The 19,034-nt window shown below is 38.8% G+C and overlaps 2 protein-coding genes across 2 annotated transcripts in view; one reads left to right on the forward strand and one right to left on the reverse strand.

Annotated features, from left to right (window-relative positions):
* Positions 1-1,070: 1,070 nt before the first annotated feature.
* Positions 1,071-2,319, reverse strand: TBCC (tubulin folding cofactor C). Its single transcript, XM_053712369.1, has one exon. The coding sequence runs from the start codon at positions 2,215-2,217 to the stop codon at positions 1,204-1,206; it is 1,014 nt and encodes a 337-aa protein (XP_053568344.1). The 5' UTR covers positions 2,218-2,319; the 3' UTR covers positions 1,071-1,203.
* Positions 2,320-2,410: 91 nt separating this feature from the next.
* UTP25 (UTP25 small subunit processome component) overlaps positions 2,411-19,034 on the forward strand; it is an 88,141-nt gene continuing 71,517 nt past the window's right edge. The window contains exons 1-3 of the mRNA XM_053712368.1: positions 2,411-2,653; positions 8,342-8,381; positions 12,736-12,985. Of these exons, the coding sequence (XP_053568343.1) occupies positions 2,547-2,653; positions 8,342-8,381; positions 12,736-12,985 (397 nt within the window). The 5' untranslated portion in view covers positions 2,411-2,546. The remainder of the gene's footprint in view (positions 2,654-8,341; positions 8,382-12,735; positions 12,986-19,034) is intronic.

Consider the following 19,034-nt stretch of genomic DNA (forward strand, 5'->3'; position numbering starts at 1 on the left):
AAGTATTTTTTTCTTCTTAGTGTCCCTTCCTATGTGCATAACCACTGATATGGTTACACATATAGCTAGTCCAATTTGGGAGGCGCAACAGATCACAGCTCCTCAGCATGCATATGACACTGCTAATTGTACATCAAGAGCCATGTTCTTCTCAAAAACTGCAATTGTTAGACCTCCTAAGCAGGACTTTAGCTATATTTTAACCCCTTAGTTGAGATTACGCACATGCACACTCTTAAAAGGACAGTCAACACCAGAATTTTTGTTGATCTAAAAGCTAGATAATCCCTTTATTAACCATTCCCCAGTTTTGCATAACCAACACAGCTATAATAATACACGTTTTACCTCTGTAATTACCTTGTATCTAAGCCTCTGCAGACTGCCCCCTTATTTCAGTTCTTTTGACAGACTTGCATTTTAGCCAATCAGTGCTCACTCCTCGGTAAATGAATGTACATGAGCTCAATGTTATCTATATGAAACACATGAATTAATGCCCTCTAGTGGTGAAAAACTGTCAAAATGCATGTAGATTAGAGGCAGCCTTCAAGGTCTAAGAAATTAGCATATGAACCTCCTAGGTTTAGCTTTCAACTAAGAATAGCAAAAGAACAAAGCAAAATTGGTGATAAAAGTAAATTGTAAAGTTGTTTAAAATGACATGCCCTATTTGAATAATAAAAGTTGTTTTTTTACTTGACTGTCCCTTTAACAATACAGAACATTAGCTTTTGCATTAGATTAATACATGTACAGCTGACTTGACAAACCACTAAAGCTAGTAAGCCATGGTTCCTAAGATCTGGGACTTTTTAATGATATATTTAGATATAAAATTCTTTGCTACATCGAAAAAAGTGTTTGCTGACAAAATACAAATATTCACATAAATGTACTATCTTTTTTGTAACTTTCCAGGAAAAAAAAAACATCCAATATCCATTCTGTATGAAAATAAACTATATTACTGTGTTTTAAGAGATTAAAAACTAAACCTCAACTTAAATAAATTAGCAGTTTCTATGAGTATAGTGCTATACACAGTCAACATGCAAAATAAGCATACATAGATTTTCAACAGCTTTTATTATATATATTGTTACATTAGTGATCAGTAACCTCATATACTTTAATTCCTGCCAAACATTAAGGCTTCTCTATAGTAAATAATAGATAATATTAGAGCTGCTTTGTACAGCATCAATTCCATTGTGCTATTCTACTATCTTCTGGAATTACACACCAGTTTGGGGAGCTAGCATCACTTGCAAGCCAGTTAAAGTCATCAACTTGATTCCAGTTATTCCTGGTTATGTCCAGGCCAGACACTTTATAGTCCTGTAGGATACCATCATAGGTCCAATTGAAAGGTGCGAAGTAAAGTCCACTGCAGTCCTCAATAATAGCCCTACTGGTGACATGCAGGTAAAAGCGGGTATTGGAGGTGCTGTGGGTGCGCAGTTGCTGGCAGGGGAAGGTAAAGATACAATCTGTGCAGCCATCTACAAATACAGAAGAGGACACGGGGCCACAAAGTACCCTACAACCGTGCAGGCCCCTCAAGTGTAGAGTGGCTGGGCTACCCCGCAGAGTGACGGTGCAGTCACGCAGCTGACACAGCAACAGGTCCCTTTGTTGGATCTCAGCAGGTTCCATAAACAAGACCTGAGAGGTGAGGTCCTGGAAGCCACAGCTTGAGGGCTCCGGGTCTGGGACCTTTGCGGGTACTGTTTGTTGGTCGGGAGGTGGCTGTGGTGCTGGTCCAGCCGTAGGTTCTTTTTTACGGGACTTGAAAGCGAATTTTTTAGGCTGCTGCAGTTTCCTCTTCTCATCCAGCACTGCCTGGAGTCGAGTGAGCGCCTCCTGAGCCTTGCGGATATCATAGGGCGACAGGAACCTCATACTGTCATTAAGTAACTTCTGGAGCTGCTGCAGGCGGCCGGTGATCTCCTCTAACACTCGGGGTTCGCAAACAGAATCAGTAGCTGAGAGCTGCTCTTCCAGCGCCGCTCTCTCAGGCTCAAAACCAGCACTGAAGTATCCGCTCTTCTCCTCCAGCACAGCCTGACTCTCCTTCTCTTCCCGCCGCCGCTCAGTTTCTCGAATCCGCTCCTGTTCCCTTTTCTGCAGCCTTTCCGGGAGTCGCCCCAATCGATCCCCATCCACTTCTCCAGGGCCCCGGAGCGCCTCCGATACAGCAACAGTCGGCTCCATTCAAAATTTCAAAAACAGTAATGCTTGTCAGGTGTGAAGCCCAGTTGTGAGATAGGAAGCTGTTAGTATACGTCACTTCCAGAAAGCAGGACCCACCCAATCAATGACTTCCGCGAAGCAGTAAACCACACTAGTTTTGGAACTAGCAGAGCTCGGTTCTCTGGATGACGTCATATTACAGTGACAACAATTTTTCAGGTTTACTGACTCTATGGTTTACCACGTGGGTGACGTGACATTTGATTCCCGGAAGTAGTTTGGACTTGTTGCCTAACCCACGTGGATGTGAAAAAAAAAACAAAAAAACAAAAAACAAGAACAGCATTAAAATGGGGAAGCGGAGAAAACAGCGGCTGGGAGAAGAGATCAGCAATCTAACCAAGAAACAGAAGAAGCATCTTAAAGAATTCGGGGAACAGCATCCATTTTATGACCAGTGAGTGTAACCTAAAGAGCAATTAGCTATAGTTACTATGGTCAAAGACTGGAACATGAAAACCTTACAGTAGTGCTTTTTTAACCACTGACTATACTGTTTATAATTACTGCTTGTCTGACATCCCAACCTGCAAAAGCTCATTTCAGGGAGGTGGCTTCACCCGCTACTGCGCCGCCGCCACCCCACTCCCAGTTATATATATTGGACATCTTGAAACCCTAAATAAGATAGAGACTTATCATTAAAGGGACACTGAACCAAAATTTTTCTTTCATGATTCAGATAGAGCATGTAATTTTAAACAACTTTATAATTTACTTCTATTATCATTTTGTCTTCGTTCTCTTGATATCTTTATTTGAAAAAGAAGGCATCTAAGCTAAGGAGCCTGCAAATTTGTGGTTCAGAACCATGGACAGCATTTGTTTATTGGTGCTGTCCAATTAGCAAGGACAACCCAGGTTGTTCAAAAAAAATGGTCCGGCATCTAAACTTAAATTCTTGCTTTTCAAATAAACATAACAAGAGAATGAAGAAAATTTGATAATAGGAGTAAATTAGAAAATCGCTTAAAATTGCATGCTCTATCTGAATCACAAAAGAAAAAAATTGGGTTCAGTGTCCCTTTAACCCCTTAGTGACCACAGCACTTTTCCATTTTCTGACCGTTTGGGACCAAGGCTATTTTTACATTTCTGCAGTGTTTGTGTTTAGCTGTAATTTTCCTCTTACTCATTTACTGTACCCACACATATCATATACCGTTTTTCTCGCCATTGAATCGACTTTCTAAAGATACCATTATTTTCATCATATCATATAATTTACTATAAAAAAATTATAAAATATGATGAAAAAATGGAAAAAAACACAATTTTTCTAACTTTGACCCCCAAAATCTGTTACATATCTACAACCACTAAAAAACACCCATGCTAAATAGTTTCTAAATTTTGTCCTGAGTTTAGGAATACCCAATATTTACATGTTCTTTGCTTTTTTGCAAGCTATAGGGCAATAAATACAAGTAGCACTTTGCTATTTCAAAACCACTTTTTTTCAAAATTAGCGCTAGTTACATTGGAACACTGATATCTGTCAGGAATCCCTGCATATCCCTTGATATGTATATATTTTTTTTTAGAAGACAACCCAAAGTATTGATTTAGGCCCATTTTGGTACATGTCAAGCCACCCTTTGTTCAGAAATAGCAGACATTTATGGCTGTGGCATTACTTTTTGGTAATTAGAAGGCAGCTAAATGCTGCTGCGCACCACACTTGTGTTATGCCCAGCAGTGAAGGGGTTAATTAGGTAACTTGTAGGGAGCATGTAGGGTTAATTTTAGCTTTAGTGTAGTAGACAACCCAAAGTATTGATCTGGGCCCATTTTGATATATTTCATGCCACCATTTCACCGCCAAATTCGATCAAATAAAAAAATCGTTCACTTTTTCACTAACTTTGGGTTTCTCACTGAAATTATTTACAAACAGCTTGTGCAATTATTTTACAAATGGTTGTAAATGCTGTTCTGGGAACCCCTTTGTTCAGAAATAGCAGACATATATGGCTTTGGCGTTGCTTTTTGTTAATTAGAAGGCCGCTAAATGCCGCTGCGCACCACACTTGTAATATACCCAGCAGTGACAGGGTTTATTAGGTAGCTTGTAGGGAGCTTGAAGGGTTAATTTTAGCTTTAGTGTGGAGATCAGCCTCCCACCTGACACATCCCACCCCATGATCCCTCTCAAACAGCTCTCATCCCTCCCCCACCCCACAATTGTCCCTGCCATCTTAAGTACTGGCAGAAAGTCTGCCAGTACTAAAATAAAAGCTATCTTTGATTTTTTTTTGTTGTTTTTTAAAGCATATTTACATATGCTGCTCTGTAGGATCCCCCCTTAGCCCCCAACCTCCCTGGTCCCCCCCCCAAACAGCTCTCTAACACACCCCACACTAACTATTTCCCACCATTTTGGGTACTGGCAGCTGTGTTAGTGTAGGTTGTATGCATCCCTGAACAGAAGAGTCTTTCAAAACTAGGGGAGAGTCTTGTGGAGTAGGGCTGCATGATTAATCGCATATGCGATTTAAAACCGCGATTAATCGCTGCAATTTAAAAACCGTGAGAGTCGCAATTTTTTGCTAAAAAAAAAAATCCTTTGAAGTGGCTGTAATGCATTGATTTGTATGTGATTTCTTGCAAACCAGCTCCATCTAGTGGTTGCTTTTAGCACACATTTGTAAAAAAAAAAAGCTGTTTTACTTTCACTTTCTGAACTCGGTAGCAGCCGGCCAGCCGATCAATCTAGAAGTCTAAAAGCAGAGCCCATGCTGGAATGAAGGAGGGAAAGCCACTTACTTATATTTCCCCCTAGGGACGTCTGCAGTCTGAAACTTGGGGTATGTAAACATTATGGAACCTCCCACACAATCTCCTGCTCTCTAAAACGGATCAAATACATAGCAGATGCAGTTAACCCCACGGCTACCAAAAAGGCTAAAACTGCAGTCCCCTCTGCTGCTGGGTTAACTTAACTGCATCTACAGTGTATTTGATATCAGCAAGGCACAGCATTTCTGAAAGGAGCAGCCCCCCACCCCTATTGCTAGTATGCCTTTATTGGATTCCTGGACAGGAGCAGGGCTCATTTTCAGTCAAATTAAAAAGAAGGAAAAAATAAATAAAAATAAAATATATATATATATATATATATATATATGTATATGTGTGTAACTGTGTATGTGATTGTATATTATATATGTATGTGTATAATACATATATATATATATATATATATATATATATATATATATATATATATATATATTTGTGTGTGCATGTGGCTTACACTGCTTCATTTGTTAATCATACCACTGTCCACAGTTAGAATGACTGTCCAAGAAAACATGACAATGTGTGTGTCGTAAGCGGAGCAAAAGAGAGGGGCTGGAGAGTATCTGGAGACATGGTCAGAGATATAGAGGGGAGCAGTGCAGTTGAGGGCTTTGTATGTCAGAGTCAGGATTTTGTATTTAATCCTGGAGGCAAGAGGAAGCCAGTGAATTGATTGGCAGAGAGGTGCAGCAGATGAAGAGCAACGTGTAAGGAAGATGAGCCTGGCAGAGGCATTCATTATGAATTTCAAAGGAGCTAGATGGCAGCTAGGAAAACCAGAGAGGACTGAGTTGCAATAGTCAAGGCGGGAAAGAATGAGAGTGGATTAAGATCTTAGTTGTGGCTTGTGTAAGGAAATGTCTAATTTTAGAAATGGTTTTTAAGGTAGAGGCGCTAGGATTTAGCCAAGGCCTAAATGTGAGGAGTGAAAGAAAGATCTGAGTCAAGTGTGACCCCAAGACATCGGGCATGCGGGTTAGGAGTAATGACTGAGTTGTCGACAGGTATAGAGAGAAGGGGGGTAGAAATTTTAGAAGAAGGGGGGGAATAAGGAGCTCAGTTTTGGAGAGATTTAGCTTAAGGTAGTGAGGGGACATCCAGGAAGAGATGTTAGAGACAGTTAGTGACACGGGTTTGCAAGGAAGGAGATAGGTCTGCAGCAGAGATGTAGATTTGAGTGTTGTCGTCATACAAATTATATTGAAACCCGTGGGACTTTATTAGGGAACCTAATGATGACCTGTAGATTGAGAAGAGAAGGGGACCGAGGACAGAGCCTTGCGGTACCCCAACAGAAAGTGGTAAAGGGGCAGAGGAAGCCCCAGAAAAGGCTACACTAAAGGTACGGTTAGAAAGGTAGGAAGAGAACCACGAGAGGACTGTGTCACAAATGCAGAAGGATTGGAGGGTTTGGAGCAAAAGAGGGTGGTCTACAGTATCAAGGGCTGCAGACAGATCAAGGAGGGTAAGCAGAGAGAAGTGGCCTTTGGATTTTGCTGTGAGTAGGTCGTTGATAACCTAACGATTGCTGTCTCTGTGGAGTGATGGGGGCGAAATCCAGATTGCAGTAAGTCAAAGAGGGAGTGTAATGTAAGTAAATAGGATAGGCGTGCATGTACTAGCTTTTTAAAGAAGCTCTGAGGCAAGAAGGAGCAGGGAAATAGGGCGGAAGTTGGATGGGAAGATTTTTTGAGGATAGGTGTGACCAGTGCATGTTTCAGAGATGAGGGAAATATACCGGTGCTGAGGTTGAAAATGTGTGTGAGTATAGGGGTAAGGGTAGAAGAGAGGGAGGGGAGTAGCTGTAAAGGGGATGGGGTCGAGGGAACAGGTAGTGAGGCAAGAGCGCAGTATAAGTGCTGAAACGTCTTCCTCAGTAACAGAGGTGAAAGAGTTAAATATATGGCTATTCAGGTTTTGGTTCATTGCAAGCTTTTGAAGGGGTGAGAGGCTGGAAGCATGCTAAGTTGATTTAGTTTCTGATGGAATCGATTTTGTTATTGAAGTGGCTGGCAAAATCTTGAGCTGACAGAGAAGTTGTATTAGGATGTGAGGGTGGACAGACAAGAGTGTTGAAAGTGGAGAGCAGACGTTTTGAAGAAAGAGTGGAGATAAGAGTAGAGATGTAGTGTCGCTTATAAAGATTAAGGGCAGAATAGTAGGAGTTCAAGTTAAACTTGTAGTGAAGAAAGTCAGCTGAACTCCGAGATTTTCTCCAGTGCCGCTCAGCAGTATGGGAACGTCTGCGTAGGTACCGTGTCAGAGGAGTATGCCAGGGCTGAGGGTAAGTGTGTGATTTCCAAGCTATGGTAGGAGAGGCCAGATTGCCAAGGACCGATATAAGGGTGGAATTATAGTGCAGATTGGTCAGGGCAGGAAAAGGATGAGATGGATGAGCGGAGAGTTTCAAGAGAACTAGAGAGCTGTTGCTGATCTAATGACATAATGCTTCTGTGAAGTTTGGCGTGAGGGGTAGAAGGAGGGAGAGTTGTAGGGAGGGATGAGATGTTGCAAGTGAAGAGATGATGGTGAGAAAGAGGAAAAGGGGAGTTTGTGAAGCTTGAAATAGTGGATCGATAGCTAAAGATCAGATCAAGGTAATGACTTTGTGAGTGGGAGAGTCAGTCCATTGTGACAGACCGAAAGAGGAAGTGAGTTGCAGAAGTTGTTTTGCAGAGGAGGCAGTGGGATTATCAAGAGGGACGTTGAAGTCACCATGAATGAGGGCAGGAGTGTCTGAGGAAAGGACAACAGGTAGCTAGGCAGCAAAGTTATCTAGAAATTGAGTTGAGCAGCCAGGGTGGCAGTATATTACTGCAACATGTATAGAGAGGGGAGAGAATAAGCGAATCATGTGGGTTTCGAATGAGGAAAATGTGAGAGAAGAGATGGGTTGTATTTGTTTAAAGGTGCAATGAGAGGAACTAAAAATACCTACACCACCTCCTTGTCTGTTACCAGACCTAGGAGTATGGCTAAAGTGGAGGCCCCCATGTGACAATGCAGCAGTGGATGCTGTGTCTAAAGGAGAGAGCCAAGTTTCTGTGAGAGCCAGAAGGTGGGAGAAAAAGGTCATGTATAGAAGTGAGCTTGTTGCAAACAGAGCAAGAGTTCCAGAGTGCACAAGTGAAGGGTGTAGTGGCTTTAGATACAAGAGGAATGCATATATGTTCAAAAGCTGCATAATGTGAATATCTACAGTAAATTACGCTGTCAAGTTTTTGGTTTCACCCTAACTTATTGCTTAAATTATAAGTTAAATTACTTATTTTTCTTTTTACAGAGTCTCTACTCGAGAAGGAGCAACTCAGCTTGTTGAGCTGGTAGGTGTCTGCACCATCCTTTCTAAAACTTCATGTAATTTTTCTTATTTTTCTAAGCTATTTGTATTTATTAAAAGTATCACATGATACAAGCCCCATTGATGATCTGAGCAGCTGCATTATTTAAAATGTGGGTGCAGTGACAATATCTAGCTATGCTTCACATGCAGAGAAAAATGTTAAAAAAAAGTGATAACTTTTACTAGAAGCATTTATGCCAATACATGTATATTGCAGATATGTTTCTATTTAAAGATGTAATACATCTATGTGCATTTAAATTTTGACTGGTATGTTGCTTTAACCCCTTAAGGACCACAGCACTTTTCCATTTTCTGTCCGTTTGGGACCAAGGCTATTTTTACATTTCTGCAGTGTTTGTGTTTAGCTGTAATTTTCCTCTTACTCCTTTACTGTACCCACACATATTATATACCGTTTTTCTCGCCACTAAATGGACTTTCTAAAGATACCATTATTTTCATCATATCTTATAATTTACTATAAAAAAAATTATAAAATATGAGGAAAAAATGGAAAAAAACACACTTTTTCTAACTTTGACCCCCAAAATCTGTTACATATCTACAACCACCAAAAAACACCTATGCTAAATAGTTTCTAAATTTTGTCCTGAGTTTAGAAATACCCAATATTTACATGTGCTTTGCTTTTTTTGCAAGTTATAGGGCCATAAATACAAGTAGCACTTTGCTATTTCCAAACCCCTTTTTTTCAAAATTAGCGCTAGTTACATTGGGACACTGATATCTTTCAGGAATCCCTGAATATCCCTTGACATGCATATATTTTTTTTTAGAAGACATCCCAAAGTATTGATCTAGGCCAATTTTGGTATATTTCATGCCACCATTTCACTACCAAATGCGATCAAATAAAAAAAATTGTTCACTTTTTCACAAATTGTTTCACAAACTTTAGGTTTCTCACTGAAATTATTTACAAACAACTTGTGCAATTATGGCACAAATGGTTGTAAATGCTTCTCTGGGATCCCCTTTGTTCAGAAATTCCAGACATATATGGCTTTGGCATTGCTTTTTGGTATTTAGAAGGCCGCAAAATGCCACTGCGCACCACACATGTATTATGCCCAGCATTGAAGGGGTTAATTAGGAAGCTTGTAGGGAGCTTTTAGGGTTAATTTTAGCTTTAGTATAATGTAGTAGACAACCCAAAGTATTGATCTAGGCCCATTTTGGTATATTTCATGCCACCATTTCACCGCCAAATGCTAACAAATAAAAATAAAGCGTTAAATTTTTCACAATTTTAGGTTTCTCACTGAAATTATTTACAAACAGCTTGTGCAATTATGGCATAAATGGTTGTAAAAGCTTCTCTGGGATCCCCTTTGTTCAGAAATAGCAGACATATATGGCTTTGGCTTTGCTTTTTGGTAATTAGAAGGCAGCTAAATGCCGTTGCGCACCACACGTGTATAATGCCCAGCATTGAAGGGGTTAATTAGGGAGCTTGTAGGGAGCTTGCAGGGTTAATTTTAGCTTTAGTGTAGGTATCAACCTCCCACATGACACATCACACCCCCTGATCCCTCCCAAACAGCTCTCTTCCCTCCCCCACCCCACAATTGTCCCCGCCATCTTAAGTACTGGCAGTAAGTCTGCCAGTACTAAAATAAGATTTTTTTGGGGATTTAAAAAAAAATAAAAATGATAATTCTGCTCTGTAGGATCCCCCCTTAGCCCCCAACCTCCCTGATCCCCCCCAAACAGCTCTCTAACCCCCCTCTCTGCCTTATTATGCGCCATATTGGGTACTGGCAGCTGTCTGCCAGTACCCAGTTTGAAATCAAATATATTTTTTATTTTATTTTATTATTTAAAAAAATATATTTTCTGTAGTGTAGCTGCCCCCCCTCAACCCCCAACCTCCCACCCTCCCAGATCGTTAAATAACTACTTAATTTCTGTTCCCACCCTCTCTCCCACCGTGTAACACTTAACTTTTGTTCCATAGTGTAGGGTTCCCACCCGCGCGCGCGCGCACCCGCTCCCGTGCACGCGCGCGCACCCACTCACGTGCACGCGCGCGCACTCGCGCACGTGCACGCGCACTCGATCTCGCCCCCTTCCCCACCGATGGCCGCCCACCCGCCTCCCTGGATCAGCTCCCACCCACCAACGAACATGGCCATAGATGGCCGATGCAGAGAGGGCCACAGGGTGGCTCTCTCTTCATCGGTGGGCTAAAAAATGTTATAGCAGGATGCCTCAATATCGAGGCATCACTGCTATAACATGAAAGCAGTTGGAAGTGATCAGGATCGCTTCCACTGCTTTCAAAGACCAACGACGTACGGGGTACGTCCTTGGTCATTAACTGCATTTTTTTGCAGGACGTACCCCATACGTCGTTGGTCACTAAGGGGTTAAGCAAAATACTATAGGAAAGAAGTATATCACAGGTGTTTCAGTGGACTTTTTGTAGAGATTTTAACTGACTATTATGCAAGCAATAGATATCCACAGCAAAGGCAAAACATGGCAGATAATTAGTTCAGACTTGGCAGTGTCTGTTTAGTGTTTTGGAATACAGTTTCATGCAAGTTTCCAAAGACAGCAGCACTCACTAAACTTATTCAAAAGTTCACGTTTATTGGAATCTCCCAAGGGTATACAGATCAAGACAACGTTTCGGGCCTGTTGCCCTTAGTCATGTATAAGTGTTATTTATATATTATTATATATATTTTAGAGATCATTTGCCTATCCAGGCTTAATATACCTAGGTGTTGCTTTCTGTAGTGGCTGCTCAGTCAGAGGACCAGCTGTTCGCTGGTGGTTCATGTGTTAAATGTGTTAGACACAGCTCATTAAATATTCTGCCTTTTTCTGCTGATAATACTGTTTTAATACTGATATTTTCCCTATATTCTTCGTAAATTATAAAATGAGTTTTATAGCTCTGATTTACTATAGCCGACTATACAGGGTATTTTGACAAATGTCTACAATGAACATAATGTAGGTGGAGCTTATATAAATTATACTTCAGTTTGTAAAATTATATCTATTATAATTATTACCATTAGTATTAATGGAGTGATTAATAATGGGTCTGTACTTTTGAGATATATATACTAAGGTCTTTAAAGGGACAGTAAACCCCCAAATTTTCTTTTATGATTCAGATAGAACATAAAATTTTAAACAACTTTCCAATTTAATTTTATTATCAAATTTTTTTAATTCTCTTGTTCTCTATTGCTGAATTGACAGCATTGCACTACTGACAGGAAGCTGAAAATATCTATTTAGCCAATCACAAGAGACAACTGTGTGCAGGCACAAATTAGCAGCAGCTCCCACTAGTGTATGATATGTGCGTATTCATTTTTTTAACAAGGGATACTAAGAGAACGAAGCACATTTAAAATGACATGCTCTATCTGATTCATACAAGTTTAATTTTGACTTTCCTATCCCTTTACCTTCAAGTGACAAATCCTCCAATGAGGTCCGCTTAATGCATATTGCTTTTATCCAATAAAGGAAGTGTTTGGTGTTTAAATGAACCAGCCTGCCTTTTCCGGATTAAGCTATGACTACGGCATACAGCCAATATGCGTCAGATGATCCGACGGACACGCTGGATGTTTTTTTCCACTTTTTTTCCACTTGCTCCAATAAAGTTTATTACTTTTTAATTCACTCGGGACCCGGCAACTTTTTGTTTCTAATAGACATTTAACGTGAAGTTCAATTTTCATGTGAAAGTGCCCGTTTTTTAAAAAAACGATTAAAAACATGGGCACTTTCATTCATGAAAATTGACATAGCACCGTATTTTAAAAATACTTACCTTCTTCTTCTGAAACGCCGGATCGCTGTTCTGAAACGATGCCCCCACCTGCTTCTTCCTGGTTTACTTACCCAGCAATGACGAAACCTGCTTCCTCCAATCACAGCGTTGCCTCAGGAAATGATTACCCTGGGGGGAAGCCGTGATTAGAGGATGCCGGAATCGTCATTGCTGACGTATGACGAGGCTTGCGACGGGCTGGTGAAGCACTGGAGGGGCTTCAAGAAGAAAAGGTAAGTATATTTTTAAAAAACGGCTGAAATGTCAATTTTCATGAATGAAAGTGCCCTTGTTTTAAATAGTTTTTTAAAAACCCGGGCACTTTCACATGAAAATTGACCTTCACTTTAAAGACAGCAGTGTGAGAAGAAATAGGAATTTCTTAAAAAAATAAAAATATATACTTACAAGGGAGGTAGAAGTTACATTTCTGTTTATATTTTTGACGTTACACTATGTTTTATTCTTGAGATGTTACACTTTAGAAATATTTTCAACACTCTCTCAGCGTGACAGCTCAGATGATGAATCCAGTCTTGAGAGTGAGGTCGAAAGTGAACCCGAACAGGTGAACATGTACCAGCAACTGCTGGCAACCTTAAGAAGTGTGTCTGATGAGGAAGAAGAGGAGGAAGAAGAGGAAGAGAGTGAGGATGAAGAGGGTTTAGAGGGTGAGAGTGCAGAGTCTGATGTGGAAGAAAATGACGATGTGAATGAAAAATCTGCAGCATCTGGGGATGAAAGCGCAGGGGAAGAAGGTAAACTTTTTACATTGATGCTGTGCAGTGTTTATCAATCTCAAACTCCTGTTCCCATAACAGTACAGATTTGACTCGTTTAACATCTTGAGCTGTTTAGTAACTAAATCACATAATGAACCAGAAATGTTTACAAAGCTTAAAGGGATATGAAACCCAACATTTTTCTTTCATGATGCAGATAGAGCATGCAATTTTAAACAACTTTCTATTTTGAATTTTTCTTTGTTCTCTTTCTTTAACCCTTTCGTGACAGGGTTAAAGTGTCTACATCGGAACACCTGTTCCGATGTAGACAAATTGAAACTACGCGATCGTGCATACGATCGCGAGATTTCAATTATTGGATCGCATCTGGGGGGCGTCCCTACAACCCTAGGAACGCCCTCCAGACCGCGATCAAGTCCTTGAAGCGCAGAAGGCTTCAGGACAGCCGTTTGATATGACGTTCTATTCCGTCATAACGGCTTTAAAGCCCAGTGTAAATATGACGGAATAGAACGGCATAACGGCGTTAAAAGGTTAAAAAGCAGGTATGTAGCTTAGGAGCCGGCCTATTTCTGGAGCACAATATGGCAGCAGTTTTGCAAGAATGTTATCCATTTGCAAGGGCACTAGATGTCCGCACTATTTCCTGTGATGTAGTGCTCCAGATGCCTACCTAGGTATTTCTACAACACATAATATCATGGAAACTAAGAAAATGTGTTTGCTTTTTAAATGGTATGATCTGTCTGAATCACAAAATAACATTTTTGGGTTTCATATCCCTTTTAATTTCTTACCCATATAGGGTGCTTTTGGCCTAACTTGGTTTCCACATCCGGAAACAGGTCCATAGAACTAAAAAGAGTGAACACCCCTTTTTTTTTAATTATCAATTTGCCTTTATTCTATAAAAATGGTGCTGTTACAGAAGCACACAACATGTGCAGCAGTGTTCAATGTGTTTCAATGTTTACTGCGCTTTCTTTGTAGTCACTCAATCAGAATTTGTGATTCCCCCCCTGTGCTCAAGTAATGCTTTATATCTGCTCTGGCTGCTACTTAATGACACTGGTGTAGACTGTAGAGACTCCTTGTAGTTACAGCAGCAACAAGAAAAAGTGCTCAACCAGGAACACACAATAGCTCAATAACTTGTTGTGACCACCCAGGGAACAGCCTCTGTTTGCCCAATTGTGCTTTCACAGAGGAAAACTTTCCTTAAAGGGAATTAATACTCATATGCTAAATCACTTGAAACTGATGCAGTATAACTGTAAAAAGATGACAGGAAAATATCACCTGAGCATCTCTATTTAAAAAAGGAAGATATTTTACCTCACAATTTCCTCAGCTTAGCAGAGTAAGTTCTGTGTAAAAAGTTATCTGCCCAGCTGCAGGTAAAAAAATAATAAAATAAATAAAAATTAAGAATTGAACAGCAGCCAATCGGCATCAGCAGTGCTGAGGTCATGAACTCTTTTACTGTGATCTCCTGAGATTTCACTTAACTCTCATGAGATTTCATGGTAAAGTTCCTTAAACTGAATAGGGAAATAAGATGAGTGTTCACGAAGCTCACTCCCTTGCCTGTCCCAGGACAGACATACTGATTTGCTGCTTAAAGGGACAGTCTACACCAGAATTTTTGTTGTTTAAAAAGATAGATAATCCCTTTATTACCCATTCCCCAGTTTTGCATAACTAACACAGTTATAATAATATACTTTTAACCTCTGTGATTATCTTGTATCTAAGCCTCTGCAAACTGCCCCTTTATTTCAGTTCTTTTGACAGACTTGCAGTCTAGCCAATCAGTGCCTGCTCCCAGATAACTTCACGAGCACAGTGTTATCTATATGAAATACGTGAACTAACACCCTCTAGTGGTGAAAAACTGTTAAAATGCATTCTGAAAAGAGGTGGCCTTCAAGGTCCAAGAAATTAGCATATGAACCTCCTAGGTTAAGCTTTCAACTAAGAATACCAAAAGAACAAAGCAAAGTTGGTGATAAAAGTAAATTGGAAAATTGTTTAAAATTACATGCCCTATCTGAATCATGAAAGTTTATTTTGGCCTAGACTGTCCCTTTAAAGCCCTTTGCAGTGGGGTGTGAATACTTAGGACATTTTGAGGTAAAATATCTTTCTTTTTTAAAGAGATGTTCAGGTGATATTTTCTAGTCGGCTTTTTACAACTATGCTGCATCACTTTCAAGTGTTTCAACATTTGGGTATCATGGCCCTTTAAGTATATCAGTCTGATCCCACCAATACAGATCAGTCCAGCCCTGAAATATCAGGCAATCTTCCTCTGAACGAGGAACATGGAAACCACAGACAATTGTTTCGGACTTCTTTGGGCCTTATCAGTGTTACAGCAGAATTTGCACTGGCTTATGAGATTTTCTAATCTAAGCCATCTTGTTGGTGCTCTAAACCCCTGTTTCTCACCCTTTTTTGTAGCACATACCCCCACAGGCATAATTGTTTGTTCTAAGTACCCCCAACTCTAACACATAAATCATGCATACCATAGAAAGGGACAAATTGATAACATATATATTTTCTGGCTTTCAGAAATTTGTTAAAATCCATTTTTACTGAATGCAAATGCAGCAAATAATCAAGAAAGCAACTAATGAGACATCCAAAAAAACAAGTTTGAATCGGTCACTGTGAAAGAGCAGCTGACCAGCTCAGAAAGGGAAATACAGTCTGGCCTGTTAGAGGTGCTTGAGAGTAAATATGATAAACATTGATTTCTGGGATATATTGAATGTTTAATTTAGCTGCATCAGCGCCAAAAGAAAGAAAGAAGAAAAGTCCCTGAGTACACCTTGTCAATGCTCCAGGTACCTCCAGGTTACACGTACCACAGGTTGAGAAACAAGGCTCTAAACCACTAGATTTACAGCCTGTTAAAAATAAAAATTGCATGGTTTTCTGTAATTTTTCTCTGACAATTTGTTTCCTCCCCCCCCCACACACACACTGTACACAGAGAAGTTTTTAATGTATCCTGCAAGATCCAGGTCTCTGACCCTTCAACATTCTACACAGTGATTGCTTGTTCAGTGCAGGAGTTCATTTATATTTGTCCCTAACTGGCTGCAATAAAGAAGTTTAGCATACTCTAGGGTCTTTTTAAGGAGTATGTCTCTAGCCTATAGAACAAAGCATATTTTGCAAAATTACAGTTTAAATGATGTAATAGAGACTACTGTTATGTAACTCCCAATGTCGGGGGGACCTATGGTGATACAGAAATTTTCTTATGTTGTATTGCAATCAATACAAATTATTTTAACTAAATTACAGTAAACTTCTTGTGTGCTTTAAACCAGAGAGTTCAATTGCCTTATATTGTGATATATTATATAATATTATATATATATTACGCAATGTTACAAAAGGGTACCATACATTAGGTAGTCTTAATATTAACATATTTTTTTCAAGTGGGAAGGAGAAACGTTTAGGGCCAGATTATGAGTAGAGCGCAAGTTAACACCAAAAATGTTATTTTTTAAAAAGATAGATAATCCCTTTATTTGCCTTTTTTACATAACCTACACTGTTATAGAAATATACTTCTTACCTCTGTAATTGAATCGAATATATAGAGGCGCTGATCTTGAATCTCGTGTATATGGACGTACACACTGAAGAAAGAAAAACTTGGCTTGTGATTTGCAGAAGTTAACAACAAATTAATGTGCAGTATACTCACTCCGAAAAATTCAGAGTTCAGCTTCTTCGAAAGGTTTTTCTGTCTCAACTTTCCCAATTTCCACACTGTGTTTGTGTCTGTGGATAATGAAAATTGCACTGCAGGTAATTGAATCTTTTGCTTGATAAAAAGTGCAATATACTCACTCCGATAAATTTCGGAATCCGGCTCCTCAGAACGTATTGTGTAGTTTGAAATTACTTCCAAAAAGGCAGCAAAAATACTTGTTGTGGTAAAAAACAAATATTTATTAAAACATAATAAAATGCTCTTATTTATCTTGGCTCTACGCGTTTCAACGACAGTGTCGTCTTTTTCAAGAGCAGTAAAAACAATTGGAAGTGCTGCCTTTGGAGTGTTAACAGGTGTATTTATACAGGTAATCATTGTTCCTGTTCCGGTGGTAAACACCGGAATAGGACTCACAAATAAAACATTTTAATTTTGTATTTATTCCAATCCAATTGTGTTTTGAGAATGATATTTATTTATTTTGTATTTAAGCTTTTGGCGCTTAAACTCTCAATAATTTTTCAAATTGGATTGGTATAAATGAAAAAAAGCCTTTTGGCCAATCAGAGGGGAGAAAAATAAAGTTCCCTTTCAAGTCCTGGTTTTAAGCAGTTTCTTTTCAGGTCCGCCAGATGATGCGTGGTCATATGTTCTCATCAATCAGGTAGAGAGCGTTGTTTTCAATGCTTCGTATGTAAAGGCCTAAGCTCCGGTTTGTCCAATGAGTTCCGTGTCACATGTCTCGGATTGACCAATCTCTCTGTGAGCGACATTTTACTATGTTCCATTGATAGCCAGTATTTTGGATTCTCTAGGGAGTATGTAATGAAAAGTGCAAGTCACTTTGAATCATATATATTACAGACATAGACAACTTCGTGACAATATTTCACAAAAATCTTGGGTTACAACCTTTTCAATTTCTTTTGAATATTAATTAGTGCAACATGCACTCGAATATCGATGTTGCCATCAAATGTATAAACTTTGCCATCAAATATGAATTTTAAATATAAATTTCGCCATCAAGTATAAATTTTGCCATCAAATATAAATTTTGCCATCAAATATAAATTTATCTTCACATATAATTTCTGAACAGAATCACAGTAATATTGTGTATGTAATTGGGATAAATATTAGACTATTTGAAATATAATGAAACCTAAACAGAATAAAATAATTTATTAAATATATTAAATATAAAATAAAATAAAATAAAATGAAAATAAAATAAATTATATGAACGCTGCCACTCTAATATCTTTATTTAAACCATAATGTCCATATGTTTTTAATGTGTGTATCCACCATAATTCTCTTCTATTGAGTTCTTTTTCTATCTCTCCCCCTCTCCAGTGTAATGAAACCTTCTCTATACCTATCCATGATAGATGTTTTTTATCGTATAGAGGACAATTATTATAGTGTAAAGGGACACCATGATCTTCTTTTTCTTTTTCAATTTTATTAAGGTGTTCTAATATACGAGTTTTAGCAAATCTTGAAGTTTGTCCTAAATATTGAATCTGACAATTACACTGAAGTAAATATATTATATTTTTGGTTTTGCAAGTGATGAAATCTTTTATTGTGTATGATTTATTTGTTACTGAAGAAGTGAATGTCTTATGTGTCTTTTTAGTATAATTGCATGCTTTACAATGTCCACATGTATAAAATCCTGTTAAATTGGCAATTTGGATAGGTTTAGGTGGCTTCATCCCCTTGATAAGGGAAGGTGCCAATTTTTGTTTGAAGTTTGTTCCCTTCCTGAAAGTTATCAAAGGTTTGTTTGGAATGATATTATTTAAGTATTCATCATTTTTTAGAACATTCCAATGTTGATTTATAATATGTTTGATCTGTTTGTGTCCACTATTGTATGTGGTAATGAATCTTGGAAAATTTGGATTATTGGTACTTTTTTTGTCAGTGTTCAGTATTAAAGAATCTCGATTCCTGTTTCCCACTTCAACTCTATCTTGTTCTAATGTGTTGCTGTCATAGCCTTTTTGCTCAAATCTTTCTTTAATTATCTTAGATTGGGTATTGAAATCATCTGTGGTATCACAATTTCTTCGTATACGGAGAAATTGTCCTTTAGGGATTGCTTTTAGCCAGGTTGGATGGTGTTCACTGTCTCTCCTTATATAAGTGTTCATGTCACAGCTTTTGAAAAAGGTCCTAGTGTGTATATTTCCTGCTTCAACAAAAATTGTTAAGTCTAGAAAATTAATGTGAGTTTTATTGAATTCAGGTGTTAGTATTATACCCATATTATTTTCATTCAGATAAGAGACAAAGTTATTTGATGCA

The sequence above is a fragment of the Bombina bombina genome, chromosome 4, assembly GCF_027579735.1.
Source record: "Bombina bombina isolate aBomBom1 chromosome 4, aBomBom1.pri, whole genome shotgun sequence".
Classification (NCBI taxonomy): domain Eukaryota; kingdom Metazoa; phylum Chordata; class Amphibia; order Anura; family Bombinatoridae; genus Bombina; species Bombina bombina.